The sequence below is a fragment of the Polyodon spathula genome, chromosome 3 (assembly GCF_017654505.1).
Source record: "Polyodon spathula isolate WHYD16114869_AA chromosome 3, ASM1765450v1, whole genome shotgun sequence".
Classification (NCBI taxonomy): Eukaryota; Metazoa; Chordata; class Actinopteri; order Acipenseriformes; family Polyodontidae; genus Polyodon; species Polyodon spathula.
Window position 1 is genome coordinate 9,589,270 of NC_054536.1, and position 17,380 is coordinate 9,606,649.

At 35.9% G+C, this 17,380-nt stretch overlaps 1 protein-coding gene across 1 annotated transcript; it reads right to left on the reverse strand.

Moving 5' to 3' along the window:
- Positions 1-624: 624 nt before the first annotated feature.
- Positions 625-16,898, reverse strand: LOC121312691 (zinc transporter ZIP12-like). The gene is made up of 13 exons (XM_041244376.1): positions 16,822-16,898; positions 14,586-14,896; positions 12,138-12,422; positions 11,525-11,732; positions 9,222-9,409; positions 8,723-8,894; positions 7,667-7,839; positions 6,755-6,907; positions 6,187-6,294; positions 5,667-5,754; positions 5,069-5,227; positions 4,691-4,878; positions 625-1,433 (listed from the first exon to the last, which is right to left on the reverse strand). The coding sequence occupies exons 2-13, from the start codon at positions 14,892-14,894 to the stop codon at positions 1,305-1,307; spliced, it is 2,160 nt and encodes a 719-aa protein (XP_041100310.1). The 5' UTR covers positions 14,895-14,896; positions 16,822-16,898; the 3' UTR covers positions 625-1,304.
- Between the last annotated feature and the right edge of the window lie 482 nt (positions 16,899-17,380).

A 17,380-nucleotide genomic window follows, 5' to 3' on the forward strand; every position in this document is an offset into this window, starting at 1 on the left:
ACCCTACTTATAATTTTATAGGAATAAGCAAATAACATATCAGGAAGATCAGCTAGTATTAGTTTACAAAAACAGCATGTACTGAACAAGAAGTACAGGGTATATTGCGTATTGCATCCTTAGTACATCAGTAGTTTCCTGTGACAGTATTTTAGTTGCAGCACAAACATATTTTAATAAAGGGAGGTTTTGGGGTGGACTAGCCTCAAGTTTTCTTTATTTCGCTGGAAATACACTGCTGGGCAATAGATGGTGCTGTTGCTTATATATAAATACATTTCAGCTGATCAAGCTTTTATTAGTATGTCTATGGCTGGTGTCCAGCAGCTTTTGAATTCCTAGTCAAGCACCTTGACACAGACATCAAAAACAGAAAACAAAAAATGATTGCAAACATTATAAAAAGGTAAGGAGAAAGTACAATACTATGTTTCAAGATATTTTGTAGACAAGCAGTTTTTATTCTGTATATAGCTAAAGTGCATTTACACAAGTAAAAAACAATACAACATTGTAGGAATTCAGTGGCAGAATAAGTGAATGTAAAAGCATATATATATATATATATATATATATATATATATATAGATATAGCATAGGTATATCATAGTACGGTTTGGGTACGGGTAAAATCCTTGCTACCAAAAACACATGTGTTAATTGTTTGGTTAATTATTGTGTCAATTGTTTTACTGTATTGGCAGCTGGTCCTGCCAATTGTAAATTGAGGTATAAAAGCCACCCAGATCTTTCATTCAGGCCTGCTGAGTAGAAGGAAGCAGGAGGGCATGTGCCCTGCTGTCAAACAGTCACAAGAGAGGTACTATGTGTACTCATGTGTCGGGCAAACCGTTTGGCTGTTCTGGGCTAGACAGGGCTGTTCCTGAAAGTTTAGTTAGCGCTCCGAAGGAGCTCTGTGTTTAGTTAACATTTAGTGTGCATTGCTAAGATAGGTGCTTGTTGACAGGTTAACAAAAAAAGCCTCCCTTTTAAAGTAGTGGTTTGATCACCAGATAACTCCTCGCCTTGAGGTTTTCACCTGTAAACATGGACTGCAACCAGGGAATGACCACTAATAAACACTAGTTTAATTGATTAAACAAAAAAAAACAAAAAATCAAGTGAGGTTGTTTTAATAGAGAACAAACAACTGTTCTACAAAGTCTATATTTTGTATGACCACTGATTATATTTAAGAATTGGAACTTGTCTAATTTAGTTTATACAAACTGTTGCTATAATAGTAGAGTTCCTGCTTACAGGTGTGCTGTCATTATATTTCTTAGATAGAAGTTTTGGATGCTTCAGTATTTAAGCTCATGCTCGTAAAGAGCCAAGACCAAGAGACAGGCCCAGCCCAGCAGGAGTCCCAGGTTGTGCAGGGAGAACATTAACCAGGGGCGATGAGTCTGTACATGGATCATTTCTGGAAGCTGCAAAGGAAAAACAAAAACTCATTTTATTCCTTCAGGCTGCAGCCACTTTTATTCCCTTATTCCCCTGCTGGTGACTATAGTTTTTACCTCGGGGTCAGTTTCCCACTGAACGACTCTCCACATATATATTTAAACTGGGCACTTTGGAATGACCATTCTCTTCTGAGATCATCAACATTCTGGAATTTATGTTTAAAAGGCTACTTGTTTGTTTTTATCAACTTCTTAAAGTACTGTTTTTTGTATTCAGCCGATGAACGACTTAAAGTCCGAAATGGCCTGATAATTGATTGGTAATCAATTATTCTACTTTTTTAAGTACCTAAAACAACCTTCTTTTTTCTTATTGATCATTTTGGTACACGGCAGTCTTCCTTTTTCTCAAACTACATAATATATATTGTAACCGAGTTTGGACGACTCTGGTTCATTTTGCCCTTTTTAAAATACACCCCCAAACACAGATAAGTGATTACAAGCGATGACGCGCTATTTTTACTAAACAAAGAATCAAAAACAGAAATTTACAAAACAAACACCTGGCTCTTTTTCGAGCACTAACTACACACACACTGGAACACTAACTAATAGCGGACAGCTAGGCTATTTACCGGCTAAGAAAACAAAACATGGACAGTTCAACACCGTACCTTTTACTATTACTATTACAACACACAGTCAGGTTCTTCACACAGCAGCCCCGAGTAGCCTGACTGCCTTGTTTAAATAGCCCGCACCAGCATCCAATTTACAATTTCCCAGGTGCGGGCGATAACTAACAGTAACTCAAACCGTGCATACGCACATCACTTTGACAGGGAGGATTTTAACTCCCCACTGCCTGGTTACAATATATATATATATATATATATATATATATATATATATATATATATATATATATATATATATATATAAACACACACACACACACACAGCAAGTACATGCACAAATTATAGCAACAACAGTGATTTACAGCAAGACTAGGGATGGGGATTGTATACTGTCCATTTTTCACTCAGACCCTTTACTTACTTAGTATTCGTATTTTGTTATGGAAACCCTAATACATATATATATATATATATATATATATATATATATATATATATATATATATGATATTTTGATATGATATCGATATTGTTCGATATCGATAACAATTTCCATATCGTGGGATATAAGTTGTTATTGCTAATACTGCTAAAAATACAAACGCAGTGTAATCAAGTTTATTTTATACTGATATACAACAAACTCTATACAGCCCAATCATTGTCAGTCCCGTAGGCAAACACCACACACTATAGTATTATTGAACCATTTTATTCCACTGATTGGTGTTTAGGGACCATGCTGCATTAAGCACCATTGGCCATCTGTTTTGCATCATTTTGAGATATGCGCATGCATCAGCGGTTCATTACTTATGCTATTATTAAGGTATTTTTAAAATGTGAACTTTCAGTATTATAATTGAGATGTACTTTTATAACATTAAAACACATGTCAAAATAATGCAAAATTCGGCATTCGGCTTACTTATTACTTTTTAGAGGTGTCGTGAGCCAGCATTTACACGCAGAGCGGCTGAAGATTCAATTACTTCCAGTGTTATATTTGTTGACGTCTATATATGCATGTATGTTTGATATTGCAATTGTATTATTATGTTTCTGTGTTTGGGAAGACTTTAATAACAAAGCGTATGTGTGAGTCAGATAAAGAATTTAATGCCAGACTAAGTTTTAAGTGAATTCTTAAGGCATTTTGAAATTTAAAGTGTTATTGAACAATATAAAAATGTAAATGTCCTGTTGATAGAATCAGTTGTTATTTTTTAAATTGTTTTTGTTATATCTAGATGCAATGACGGTTTTACATGACCTCAACTCTTCAATGTAAAGCACAAGGTATTGGTGTTTGTTGACCTCCTAATAAATTTGCTGTGTTTTACAACTACAGATTATTTATTATTGAAATGCACAGTTTTCCAGAATTAGTGGCTGGGGTGGTTATTTTAAACATTTTAAAACAAATATATGTTTTTTGTGTTATCCATATAAGAATGTACGAGTTACTGCACTGTAATGCTTTGACTTAAATTGCGCATTGAACCAGGTGAAGCCTCGATCTGATTTATGGATAATAATTGCTTGCTAGATAACTGGTATTCTGTTCCATGTTGAATTTCTGCCAAAGGATTGTGTTGGTTGTCAGATATATACACTCGCTGTATATATCTAAACTTTTCTATGGTTATAAAACACAAGGTAGAAGTAGGTTCAAGTGTGAGTGGATTTTCAGAAGCTAGAAATGCAGTGATCAGTCATGAGCAATGTAAAACTGAAGGCATTCTAGATTATTATTCTTAAAGCTTATATATATATATATATATATTATATAATATATATATATATATATATAATTGGGAACAACACAAAAAAAAAAAAAAAAAAAAAAAAACACCTTAGTTGTTTCAATTGGGACCACTGGAATTTGTTTCTAATTCTGAATCTAATCCCCTTTGGGATTAGAATCTTATGCTCGCAAATAGCATTTGTTAATTCTTTAAAACATCGCCATTTAAAATCATCGGTGGGGCTAGTAAAAGTAGCAAGAGTTTTAGCAATGTGCTACTATTTTTGCAATGTTCTAACACTTAAGCAATCCCTACATATCCATTAGAGAATCTGTTATGAATTTGCAAATCTCACTAATCATCATATTTTGGACTTCTGCGACAAAATCTGAGGGCTCACTATGTCCTGTAAAATAAGATGGCCACCATATGGGCTTGTGATTTTTTTGCGCTCCAGATGATAAAGACCTAACATTTTGAGATATCTGACTTTGTATTCAGTATGCATATCAATAATACAGTCCTCACGCTTTGATATTGACTTCTTTTAGTTCCACAATAGTATTCTTAAATTCCCTCCAAGTTCCATTACAGATGGAACATTAATCGTTTCGGTGCCACACTGTTTTATCCTCTGGCTATGTTAATGATATAGACCACTGACAAAACGATGGCAGTCCACAGATCCACCTCCATTTAGATCAATTGAAGAGACATCAGTGTCCTTACAGCTAGAACTGGTGTACTTTTTTCAAATAGTCATTTTATTTCATGTTTACAAACCCTTCTGTCTGATATGACATTCCCCCTTTTTTTATTCTAAAAAAAAATTCTATTTTTTCAATAAAGTAACTGAACTTCATTACATTATGGACATTGTGTGATGCTTACCATTTCCACTAATGATAGGTATAAGAATATTCCTGCAGTGACAGTAAATATCCACTGCTGGACGTCTGTGTCTGTCGAGACAAAGAGCCCAATGTAGAGCCCGACGAAGGCTGTGAGCGCACTGATAAAATTCATGAGCATGGCATTCTTTACTGAGAGTCCAGAATTCAGCAACACCGCAAAATCACCTGGCATGAGGCAGACAAAATACATCAAAATGGAGATATGCAGGGCTTTTCATGTAAAGGGTACATAATGCCAGTAAGTGTGAATAAACAAGGCCACACTTTTAAAATATCTAAATGTACAATTTAGATTGCATGCATGGTCATCTATTAAGCACACTTTGTTGTCAGTTTGGTGTCATTTAGATCTTACCCATTTCATGAGGGATTTCATGGCATAAAATGGCAACAGTGGTTGCCATGCCAGTCTCCACTGATGATGAAAAGGCTGCACCTATTACTAGTCCGTCCGCAAAATTATGAAGGCTGTCTCCAACTATAACCATGACAGCCAGCAAGGAAATCCTTTGTTCTGAGGACAGAAGCATAGTCAGTCAGAAAGTCTCCGGTAAAAGGTCAGTTTTCTAGTTTTTGCCATTATGTATTGTATTGTATTATATATCATTTTGGTTCAAGCTAATTCAGTGCTGGTTTACTGTAGTGTCTAATGTCTTTTTTTTTAATTCTCTGTATTCTCTGGGCAATTTAAATCCCTACTGTTAAGATGCCATCTCAAGTGGGCCAAGGGGCATTTTGGTGCACTTGATCTGTGGTGTTTGGTGGTAGCTAAGGTAACATGTGGAGTGTGTTTGAGTTGAGATTAAAATGTTTTTAAACGTAGGTTCTATCCAACATAAACTGGACATTCCCAGTATTCTCTTATGGTGTAAAAAATAAAAGCCAGAAATGACAAACTGTCCACAATTGTGTCATATAATGTACCGTATATCAGGTATATTTTAAGCTCTTACTTTTGCCTCTTGTAGGAACATGTTCTTCATCATGTATATGTACATCATCTGAGGTAATTTCAGTGTTTTCAGAATCTTCTGGAATTCCCTGTTTTGTGATAACATAGTCTTAGTCTATTAAAGTACTTCATTATAAGAATGCATGTTATACTGTAAGGTTAGGTCCCAAACCAAGCCCTGTGATTATTTACAGTTGGCAGCACCTCCATCCATTTAAAAAGGACTCAATGGAATGTGGAGGTTTTGTTTTGAATCTGAACCAAATTCAGTACTTTGAATGTGTACCACCTATTTAAATGCAAGCACTTCAGAATTATGTATTTTATGTGAAAAGCAGTGCAGTAATTGTTCTACCATGTTTTTCCCTTACAAAACTGCTGCCCTGGTTGTTTCGCTGTGAACCTGGGTTTAATTGGCATAGATTGTGTCCTCCTGCCCCTTCCCCTCCACTTTGTTTTGTTCAGTTTGTGGATTTAAATAGGAACTTAGGGCAACATAATAAATCAGAGGGATTACTTACCAGTTGCATAGTTGATGTGGATTTTTCTCGCGCTGATTGGCCACTGCAGTTAGATTCTAGAGGAAGGTCATGGGAATGTCCCAAGTGGCCATTTGCAAATGAATGATCCTGTAGGAAAAAGCACACACAGTCCGGTAGTGTGGCAGATAAGGCAACAGTGTCTTTAAATTGTATTCTCCACTACAATTCCTTGGTATCTGTTAACAGCATTCCTTAATAGCCTCTTGCGCTTTATATTTTAGCAGACAATAGTCCTGGTTCACTGTCCAGTCTGTTTCAGGTCTCTAAATACACCCACGCTTCTTCTTCCAACCTGTATAACCCAGTTGCTAGTAAAATTGTATATATTGCAGAGTTAACTATTTTATTAGAAAACTAAGTAATATTCATTGTAACCTCACAGAGCATCATAATATATATGTAACAATTTTGGAGCAAAGTCTGGAGAACTTTATGTGGAAGACAATATAATCAAAATGCTTAAATATATATACTTTCAGTGGACATAGAATTATAAACTATGTATTTGCATTGCAGGTGTTGTGAATCCACTGCAGGCATCTCTTACCTGACCTCTTGATGACACAAGAAGAAAAAACATCTTTTCAATGAGGAAAAACCCATAGATTCCCCCAAGCATTCCTAGAATTTTCCAGAGGTAATCTTTTTCTTTGATTGAATTGTCTTCCTCATGATGCACATGGTCATGCAGGCCAAGAATCTAAGAATTGCAAAGAGAGGGTAAGGGAGATACAGTACAGTGTGACTGATTAGGGGAGCCAGGTTATTTAGAAATCCACCCCTTTCAGCATTTCATTAAGGTTTAGTTGTGCAGTTATTCTTTGTGAGAAAACATTGCTATCCTAAAAATTGTATTGCAGCCACAAATGAGCCTTTATAAGCCTTTTAGAGGTTTGAACTCTATCTCAATCAACAGGGGAGAATCTGTAATGGCAATGTATCACACAGCACTATCTGTTTCACTTGCCTGTTCTTTACTATGCTTTCGGTGGGATTGATTACACTTTGCTTTTGCTATGGTAAACTTGTATAGGGGGTTCTAGTTTAATAACCTAAATAGTGACAGACCTGAATACCAGACTTGATTTATTGACCCACTTATTAACATTACTCCAATAAGGTCTGTGTAAAATGAGGTTTATAAATTGTAGGGTGGTATTAAGATCATTAACATAGACCTTGTGTTTTATGTTTGTGTTTATGGGAGGGCATTTTTTAGTTAAATTGTAAGTCAGCACCCTACTTAAAGATTAGCATTTCATACAATTGGCTTGTTTTCAGACGATCATGCAAACCCAGCACAAATACTCTGTATGTCTACTATATGCATCACACTATCACAAAGCAGTAAGGTGTAAACTTTTGTTTTTTTTAGAGTTCTGGATTTGGTAGAGAAATTGTGCATGTATTCGCATTATGTTTTATTTTTTTTGTTATTCTGTTCATTGCAGCTCATTACCTGTGGCAGGAGGTGCAGAAGTGCATCACCTGAAAGTGTCCCAACTGCTAGACTTACAAACAGCTGCAGTATAAGAGCATAGGTCTCTTGACAGGAGTTGAAAAAGATCAGAGTGATGCCAAGCATAGAGCTCACTGTGATTATCAAGACAGCCAATGTGCTGTAGCCATATTCTACACAGAAAGAGAAAGAAAAAAAAATGTTAAAAATGAAACTTGAGCTTCAGCAAGATCCCTGGGCTGTTTATATTATATAACTTGGAGTATTTTATATTGAATTGAACACAACTTAGCATTTTGTGAGGATAATTTGACATTTTTATTGATCAATCTCCACGTAGTATTGCTGAAGTCTGTTTTCAAAACACTTTCCCAGTAAGCTTTTAAAGAGCCATCAAAGTCAATTTGACTATCTTGAAACAATTTATATAATTTTGAAACAAATCTATGTGCATTCATAGAATCAGATAAACATTGCTCCAATTTGGTAATTTCTGGACGACAAGGTTTCCTTTTGTATAGTTTAGAAAGAGTAGATTTAATATGATTATATACAAATGAATTATATTATATTTTACTCTGCGTGCTCTTAGAGAGGGAAAGGATTTATCAATAAAAATGTCATTAATTGTATTTATGTCAACATTAATCCACAAGTCATCCTTTAGACATTTTTTCTTAAGTTAAAATTGCATATACTTAAGGATAGATAAATTGTTCTCATATCATTGAGTTCAACTGTAACATACTACCAAGTACAGTGTCTGTAATGAATGAATTAATGATACTTAATATACTTGCCTATAAAAATCTTTCTAAAAAGTGATGAAAACTCCACAAACTGTCAGCCATGATTTACATAGTGGTCAGAATAGAAAGTATCATGAGTATTATTTATTTATTTTTTTAAATGAGATACAGTATGTGCCATTGCATTGTGTCACCTTGATATGGCTCTGGAAGAGCCAGCTGTATGTTTCTGTTACAAAAACAGACATTGCTCTGAAATCTCTCTTCATGAGGATATAAGATGGGTTTCACAAATATATACACTTACTCTCTATGGCACTTGGAGGAGAGCTTGTGTTTTCCTGTTCCCTGCTTTCACAGGCACCACTAAGCAACTGCTGAATGATGGCAGGGCTAATTTGGTTAAAGCGTTCTTTAGAAATCAACGGATGGCTGCCTTGCAAATGAATCTGCACAAGTTGCTTGGCTGAGAAACAAACCTGTTTAAAGAAAGATGAAGTGCTGAGATTAAACATTTGCCCAGGGGTTGAACACATCTTATTTATCTTTTGTCAGACTGAACAATTGCAATTAAATTTCACAAAAGCTTTCTCTAGGCAACTAAAACTTCAATTTCTGTTGAGTTCAAAGTCATTACCTCCCTCATGACATTTTTTAAAATAATACAATGTATTCTTGACTTAATGCATTCTTAACTATATTTTCTAGAAATTTATGGACATAAAACCATTTCATCCAGTACACCCCAAGTTAAATGCACCCTTGGGATCCAGCTTCTTCATTCTCTAACTTGCTGGGTGCTTTACCTTTGTCCAGTCTGGGATGTGCTGTAGAAGGTCATGGTGGTAGTCTGGATGATCTCTGTGTCTTTGTATTTGAACAGGGGGGTGTGATGAGTCCTGCTGCTGCCTGAAAGCTGTGCTTCTCCTCCCTCTGAGTCTCTGATGCTCCAGACTTCCTCCAAGTCCCAGCTGATGAAGCAGGTGGTCAAGGTCTAAAGATCGGGAAGAAATGCAGTCAAGTTATAAGGACATAAGAAAAATGTGGAAACATCAAAGCCTGCCCGGTTCCTAGAAGTAAACTGATACCCAAAATCAGGTCTTAAAGAATCCCAGCAATTCAGCATTGAAAAAGTGGCTTGGTAACCCATTCTAATCACGCATCACTTCTTATGTAAAAAAAGTGTATCCTACCCTTTGATTTAAAGTAGTTGTACCGAACAATGTGCTAGCAAACATGTATTTTTATTTTAAAACATGTTACCTGATACGGCACTAGGTTAAATTTATCTTTGTTACAAGCCATGTGTTTTGCCTCTTCACCTGGAGAGTGATATTCTCCAATAACCAATCAGCTGACTGACATACAGTACTTTCAACCAGTAAATTACTCTGACCAGAAGACACTGCTGAGGGGAAGTGACCCAGGACATGCAAGTGCAAACACATACTGTGAGTATAAGTGTGATGAGTCAAAGGGGTTTCGGTCTGCAATTCAGCCTCCCAACAGTAGAAGGCATCAAACCAACTCGGGACTTCCCTTACCAAGGTCTTGTGACCATGACAAAAGTCATCTTTTTGAGGGGCGGCACCTTGATGAGGGACGGAAGTATGAGTATGTAAATTCCAGCCACTGGAGTCAAGTGAAATTAAGGATACCTGTCAGTTTGGGATTGGTGATCCACTGACTACCGGGGCGGGGTTTGCATACTAAAGAGAACGTGCTACTGTGTTCGGGATTGGTCCTAAGGAATAGAGGCGGGGGAAAAAAGGCTGGAGGGAAGTACGTGGGAGTTTTGGACTGTGTCACGAACGGAGGCCTTACTAACTTGGCTCTTTTCTGTTTTTATTCCTTTTTGTTTTATTTTTGGATTTAAGCAGAGTGCGAAGAGGACTAAGAGGCTTCCATTCCTTTATTTTTGATTACTCCAGCACTCCCTCCCTCACATCCTTCTTTATTATTTTTCTTTTTTTTTCCGTGTAATATTAAATAAAATTTTCATTTTTACACGTAAATCACTGTCTGGAAAATCCATTTTTACTTACACGCCTCACAATAAGGTATATAGACCGAGAGTTTCCTTTAACCTAAAGTAGTGTCAAATACAATATTGTAATATGAAAATACATATGTGCTATAACATTGGTTTCTTTCAGAACTTCACATTTGAGATCTCTGTAGCTATGGAAGTGTAACATGGCCAAGATCTATGGAACTGTTTTGTTAGCTACAATTACTTTAAGTCTGTCTCCAGTTTCCATGTGTCCTGTGGTTTCTGTGCTGACTGCATCTTCTACAAACATAGGCAGAAGTGCCCTTATCTTTACAGACCATATCAATATAGATTTTATAGGGATTACATTTATTAAACAACTTGCTTGGGGAACTGGAGAAGATGTTTAATATAAAAACCTCCTGTCTTACCTACCTGTCATACTCTTCCAGTGCAGCCACATATATTGATATGCTTGTGCCCTTATCTGTAAGATACCTAGATAAGAACTTGGGTCTACAAAAAATTGTGTTTCTTTCATGCTTTATTTAGCTTTAACAAAAAAAAAAATTCAGGGGTTCTGGACACTTGCCTTGATCATTTCTAGGGGTATGGGGTAAAGTTCATTGTTTTATGTTCTGGCCACATTTCAGACCACAGTTGTTTCCCTTGTCTATGTATATTTGTCACAAATATTGACCAATTAATATGTTTGACCAAATTAGCTTAAAATATTTTTTTTCTTTTGCTATTTGATAAATGGTAAATTTACATTAGCTATCATCATTTCAAAAGGGCTAGCTATGGCACTTATTTAGCAACTTCAGTCAGAACACTTATTTAAAGGATTCTAGATGCTAAATGACTAGAATTGAAGTTGTTCTAGCTAAAAAACAGAGAAGAAAGTTTTCCCATATTAAATATGTCTGTGACATATTGCTACTGTTACTGGTTGCAACCATTGTCCAAATACACCTTCACTGTGTTTAAAGACTCATAGATAAGGTTTGCACTAGGCTAACTAGCCTCCATGTTGACTGGGACAGATTCATCAACTATGTTCCTCCTTCACCAATGCCAAAAAAAATAAAAAAACATGTATAAATGTTGTCTTACCTCCTGTGCTTATATTACATGTACTGTTTAGGGAATGGAAGATGTATTCAGTGAAGAATCCTGGTAATGGTAGGCTGTGTTTGCTAAAGCAATTCCGTTTCAGAGCGCGAGTGATAATTGCAGCAGCCAGTTTTGGTACAGCTTTTCTGTCTGCACCTCGAGTATCCAGAATACCAGCTTCCCTGGTTAAGAGCATTGCATCTGTGCACTAAAGAAGTTGGAATACAATTATTGGAAAACAAACAAGTTTAGTACTATTATGTAATGTGTGTATATTTGTACCCATACCATACTGCTAAACTACATTGTTTACTATAACCTAAAGCACAAATTGATTTTGAAATAGTTGTAGCCTGTTTTACTATTTGCTGACTAAACATCTTGGATAATTAGATAGATAATAGGTAATTGTCCTATCTGCAACAAAAGGCTAGATAGTTTAATAAGCAAGACATAAAACACCTTTTAAATTGTTTCATCAGTAATTCAATTCTTCAAGCAGTGCTATGATTGAGGGTACCCCTCGACTGAGCATAGTATAGATGTTTCAAACTCTGAAGACCTGCTAACATGTAGAAGTATCCGATGTTTGTCATTAATGTAGCTCATTCACCTGGCTTGTTGTTGAAGGCACATAATGCAGGTTAATGACTTCCAAGATGCTTTCAGTTTCATTTTGTGTGAGATATTTAAAGTCTTCTTTGTGACTGAAGCCCAACACAGCAGTGAGGTAGAACTGGTAGTCTGGAGAATTGGCTGATGAGTTTAAGGTGCAGACATCTCTCATGTTTATGATATAATAAAGAAGGACAGTTGAAATCTTCTGAAAACCTACTTCATCAGTGTGTTCATTGGCACCTTCTCCCACAGCAGAAAACAGCACATCTGGTGAGAGGCACTGAAATGACAAAAAATGCTGGTTATTAAAGTTATCTACAGTGTCATCTCATTTTTCCTAATATGATTAAATTCCTTACCTGCTTTGAATATACATATATGTGTTGTCTGTATGATTCTATATTATTGTCTGCTTGACTTGCCATGCTTACTATTCTGGAAGAAAAGTGCTTCTGAAAAGGCTCCTCAAGGCTGATTGTGGGGAAGCATATTTATGTTGCACAGGCATTGTGACATTATTGTGCTGTATAATGTATCCTACACTCTTTGAAAAGAGGATTTGTCACAAAGACGGCCGCAGTGGGTGACGACAGACCAGAAACAGGAACTGACTCAGAACACAGGTTTTGGAATGGTGAAGGAGCTGATGCGTAGTTTAATAATTAAACAGACAGAAAATAAAAGGTTTGTAATAAAAACAGCACACGGCACGTGAGGCCAAAATAAATAGACACACAAAACGAATAGACACTGACGAAAACAGGGTGGACGAACGGTACACAAAATAATTGATATTTATAATTACCTCTCTCTCTCTCTCGTTCTCCACTCACCGAACACACAACCCAGAGTGGGTGAAAACATGCGGCTTTTATGCAGCTGTACCGTGACTCGATTGCTAATCAATCATTCAATTGGAGTTGCGGTACAACTGCACGTAAATTAATCAAGTGCAATTCCCCCGTGCTCACATATTATTACATTTTACTTGCACGTGAAGTACTGTGCAATCCTTGTGCCTAAATACAAATATACATTTTACACACTCGTGTTACACAGACCCGTTTATATCCTGTGTACCAATGATTATACACCAACATTAAAACACAACAAATAACACAAAATACACACAGGGGTGGGCACTTTGCCACAGGGTTCCAGGGCTTTATATTTGTTTTGAATTTCACAAACCATTAATGGTTCTGCTTATCACTAGCTTTTATATTGAACCAGTGATCCGTACCCACTTTTCAATATGTAATAATGGTTATGAACCCTAAGCAAAATAATTTTTCAAGAGGAAGCTCAGACAAACCCTATAGTTCTATAAAAAACGCAGCATAATGGACTTGAGTTCACCTTGTTATAACTGCATTCATCTATTTAACAGCACAAACATCCTAGCTAAGGTGTGGTGCGGATTTGGATCAAATGAGTTACCGTGACGTTCATACAATGTAGTCATAATACTGTGAAGTAGTGTGACAGCTTAAATGCTGTCCTTTGTTGGAGGTGATCAATTCAATGCACACTTTACATCAATAACATTGGCACAATGCTTACTGCGGCATCCCACTTGAGCTCCATGCAGATTTAAAAGGAAGTGAAGATGTCTGCCTTATTTAAACAAAAAAAAAAAAAGAGAAGGATGTAGTGAATCACTTTACAATCCCTTCCAAAAAATTTATTTTTTTTTAATCTCATGGCCTGGACAGATTAAAACTTGGCATGAGGCCTACGTTTTAATTTACACATGATTTTGTACCTTGAATGCCAAATTACTAGCTTTGTCCATTTTGATTGTACTGTGTAGTATTTAGAATACACTTAAAGGTCAGTTGGTCATTATGTCATTCAAGTGGGTGTAACAATACTTGCTTATAAACAAATCATTTGTTCAAACAGTTAACTATGGGAAACAATTTGGAAACCCTAACGAGTCCTATATTGAATAATAGCAAAAGAAAAAGGATTTAGTGGCAGTTGAATAAGATATATTCATAATTCTGTCAACACTGCAGACTTCTAGGTCTAGTGGAGGAAACAAAAAATAATCTGAGAAGATCAGACTCCGAAAAATAATTTCAGCTAAGCAGATTGGTTAACCTGTCCCGGGCTTGGGTATTCTGCTATATCATTTTAAAGACACTGAAACTATTTAGTTAATTATTATGGGGTTGTCTTTTTACAAAGTTAATTGGTGCTGAAAGTTAAACCTGCTGCATTTCTGGAACATGCATTCTCACTTCACTTTAATAAACTGGGTATAACAATCTGCTGGTGCTATACCTGTCTAGTTCTTAGCAATTCTCATTTACAGCCATCACCAAAAAACATTAAGGCGATATACCCGTAAACAGATTTTGTTCACACAAAAAGCATACATGACAAATAAGAATTATTCTTTAATCGGTTCTTCATAAATGATTCTCACAGCACCAACCTGATCACATTGTTCTTGTGTTCCAGCAATCCGCTTTGGACACTCCAAAATGTCAAACAACACTTTAATTAAAGACCGAGTTTGGTTACGGTTCAGCTGAGACTGTTGCTCAACAGACAAAACTTGTAAAACTTCTCTCAGGTATTCCTGTCTGTCAGCCTCCATATGGTGTTCTTCAGGTTCTGTTGTTTCAAAGGCCCTCACTGTAACACAGAATTGCACCACCAGAAGTAGAAAACCCTTGTTCCAAAGTAGCATTTTAGCTGCAATCACCAGCCTTGGTGCATTGGCACCTTTCATGATAACCATATCTGTGAGGGGAAATAGCAGAAACATTTCAGTAAGAGAGCATGTGTGCAGTTCGGAAGGCATTATTCATTTGGTACCCTAAGCTGATTTACGTTGACAAGCTGTTACTGAACAACAGGAGGTTGAAATAGCCAGAGACAAAGAGGCTGTCTGGTTAGAAGCAAAGCCAAATGTCTGCAACAAAAGGATTAAAACCTTTGCTTTTTAAATTTAATTTGACTCTTTTACACAAGCATACATGGATATACTTACTATAGTGTTAGATATTTTATTTGCATCTTGAACATTATATATAATTCACTTTTGTTTCAGTTATTGCAGGATATGTAATATTTATTTAGCAGTTTAAAAAATATTTTGATTAGCACCGGCTGAAATTCTGTAGTTAGGCAAACATTCTCATGGCTTCCACCTGTTGGGTTATCCAGCATGCTACATTTCCTAACTCCATGTGTTTGCACTAAAAAATTGCTCAAGCCTTGAGTGGTGATTATGAAGCAACAGTCTCCTGGAGGGAGCGTCTCTTTCTACTTCTACTATGAATTTCAAAGATGCAATATACACAACAATGTTGGGGTACCTGCCACTAACAGCTGTCAGTGGAGGGGCTGTGGTCTCTTATACAAATGCGTTCTGCTTGTAGATAATTTAATGTTTTGTGATGGTCAGGTTTCTTTTTCCTTTTTTTTTTTTTTTTTTGCAAATTAGAGGTATCTCACCTCCCATGTTGTTGTTTTTTTCTTTTTTTGTTTGTTTTTTATATATTCTTGGATATACCAATTTAGTGAAACTTTAAACTGGCAGCTTCTTGCAGCATAAAATGTCTGTTTACATGTGTGCTTTGGTCATCGACTATCGTCAATCAGTAAATTTATATTAATTTTCTTTCCCAAAAGTGTTAATTCAGAAATGTTGTTGCTTTCCTTATTACCCAAAGCCTCATGCTTCAGTTGTAGGTTGTATTTGCTTGATGGGTGAATTATATGTAAGCAGACAAAGCATGAAAAACTATAGGCTCTAGCCATTAATATCAGAACTTGCCATGTTGGAATGTGGGTTGTATTCAGAGATGCTACAGGTTTGCTGAGCACACTGCTCCATTTCCAGTTAGCGGCAATTCTTCTAGGACTGTGGGAATATCCTGGTATCTACTAGGCCGTCTACATCCCGGTAGCTAGCCAGGTTACCAGTAAATGGAATCTGATCCAAAGCTTTGTGGATTTAACAACATTTCAGGCTTAAAATTGGTGTATTTTGGCAACACTTGTGTTAAACTATAGTATATGTAGCAGGAGGGCCCACTATAAACGTCCTTATGATCTTGTGAAATAAAAAAAAAAAAAACAATTCTACATTCTTAATGACTAGATAAAAATATAATATAAATATAAATGTCCTACAAATATTATACATGTATTGGTTGCTTAGAGAAAAATTATTTAATGTGCTTTTTCAACATAAATATATACAGTATATATATTTTTGAGCTCTTCCTATATCAGTCTGATGCTTGCTTCTTGGTCACAGACCACAGTGATCTAGTCATTAACCTATTATTCAAAAACATTTTTCTCATTTTAAAAATAGATGTATAACTATAAGGAAATAGCAGAAAATCAAAATTTATACAACATATTGTAAAACAGGTAGACAACATTTCAATTTGAGTGCACTGGCATCACCAGGTTTGAGTGTAAAGCACAAATTGGCTACAACACCTCAATAATGAGAAATAAAAATGTTACTAACTGCGTTACTGAACAACAACAGAAAAAAGAAAAAAACAACTGTGCCAAAATTTTATTTGATGAGTCAATGTTTTTTTTTTTTTGTAAAAATGAACAGATTTGGAATTAGAAAAGGCACTCCATGTTGTTACAAACTGATACAGTACATGGTAGGAAAAGCAATTTCTAGAGAATCTTACCTTTCAGGCTGAAAAATCAGCTCCTTCTCTGTACAGAAATGTATAATTTTATGATAATTCCAGAGTATGAGTTAAACCGCTTATAAAAAAATAAAGCTGAAAAGGATTAGCAACAACAACCTTACAGGGTTCTGGTTGCCATGGTGAGAGCTGCTTTTATTTTAACAATGAGGGCATTTTAGGCATGGGGGGGACGGTTGTATGATTGCTGCCTGCGTGTTATTTTTATGCTGCACAGTTGAAATATACTACCCTCATTATTATTCAAAATATATAGCATATGTTGCAGTATAGTATAGCATATGTTGCAGTTCCCAATGCAATTAACCATTATGGGGCACCTCAGACCTTGTAAAATGCATTCCTCCTAACTATGCAGTTTATTTGTCAATCTAAATGTAAGGAAGTTAATAGGGCAATTAGTTGATTTTTCTTGATGAATATTAATTATGATTCAAATACAATACAAGGGTTCAACAATTATTCTAACCCCATATTAATACTATTTAATCAACCTTAAGAAAAACACCTCTTGAGAGAACTCAATTTAGATTAATCA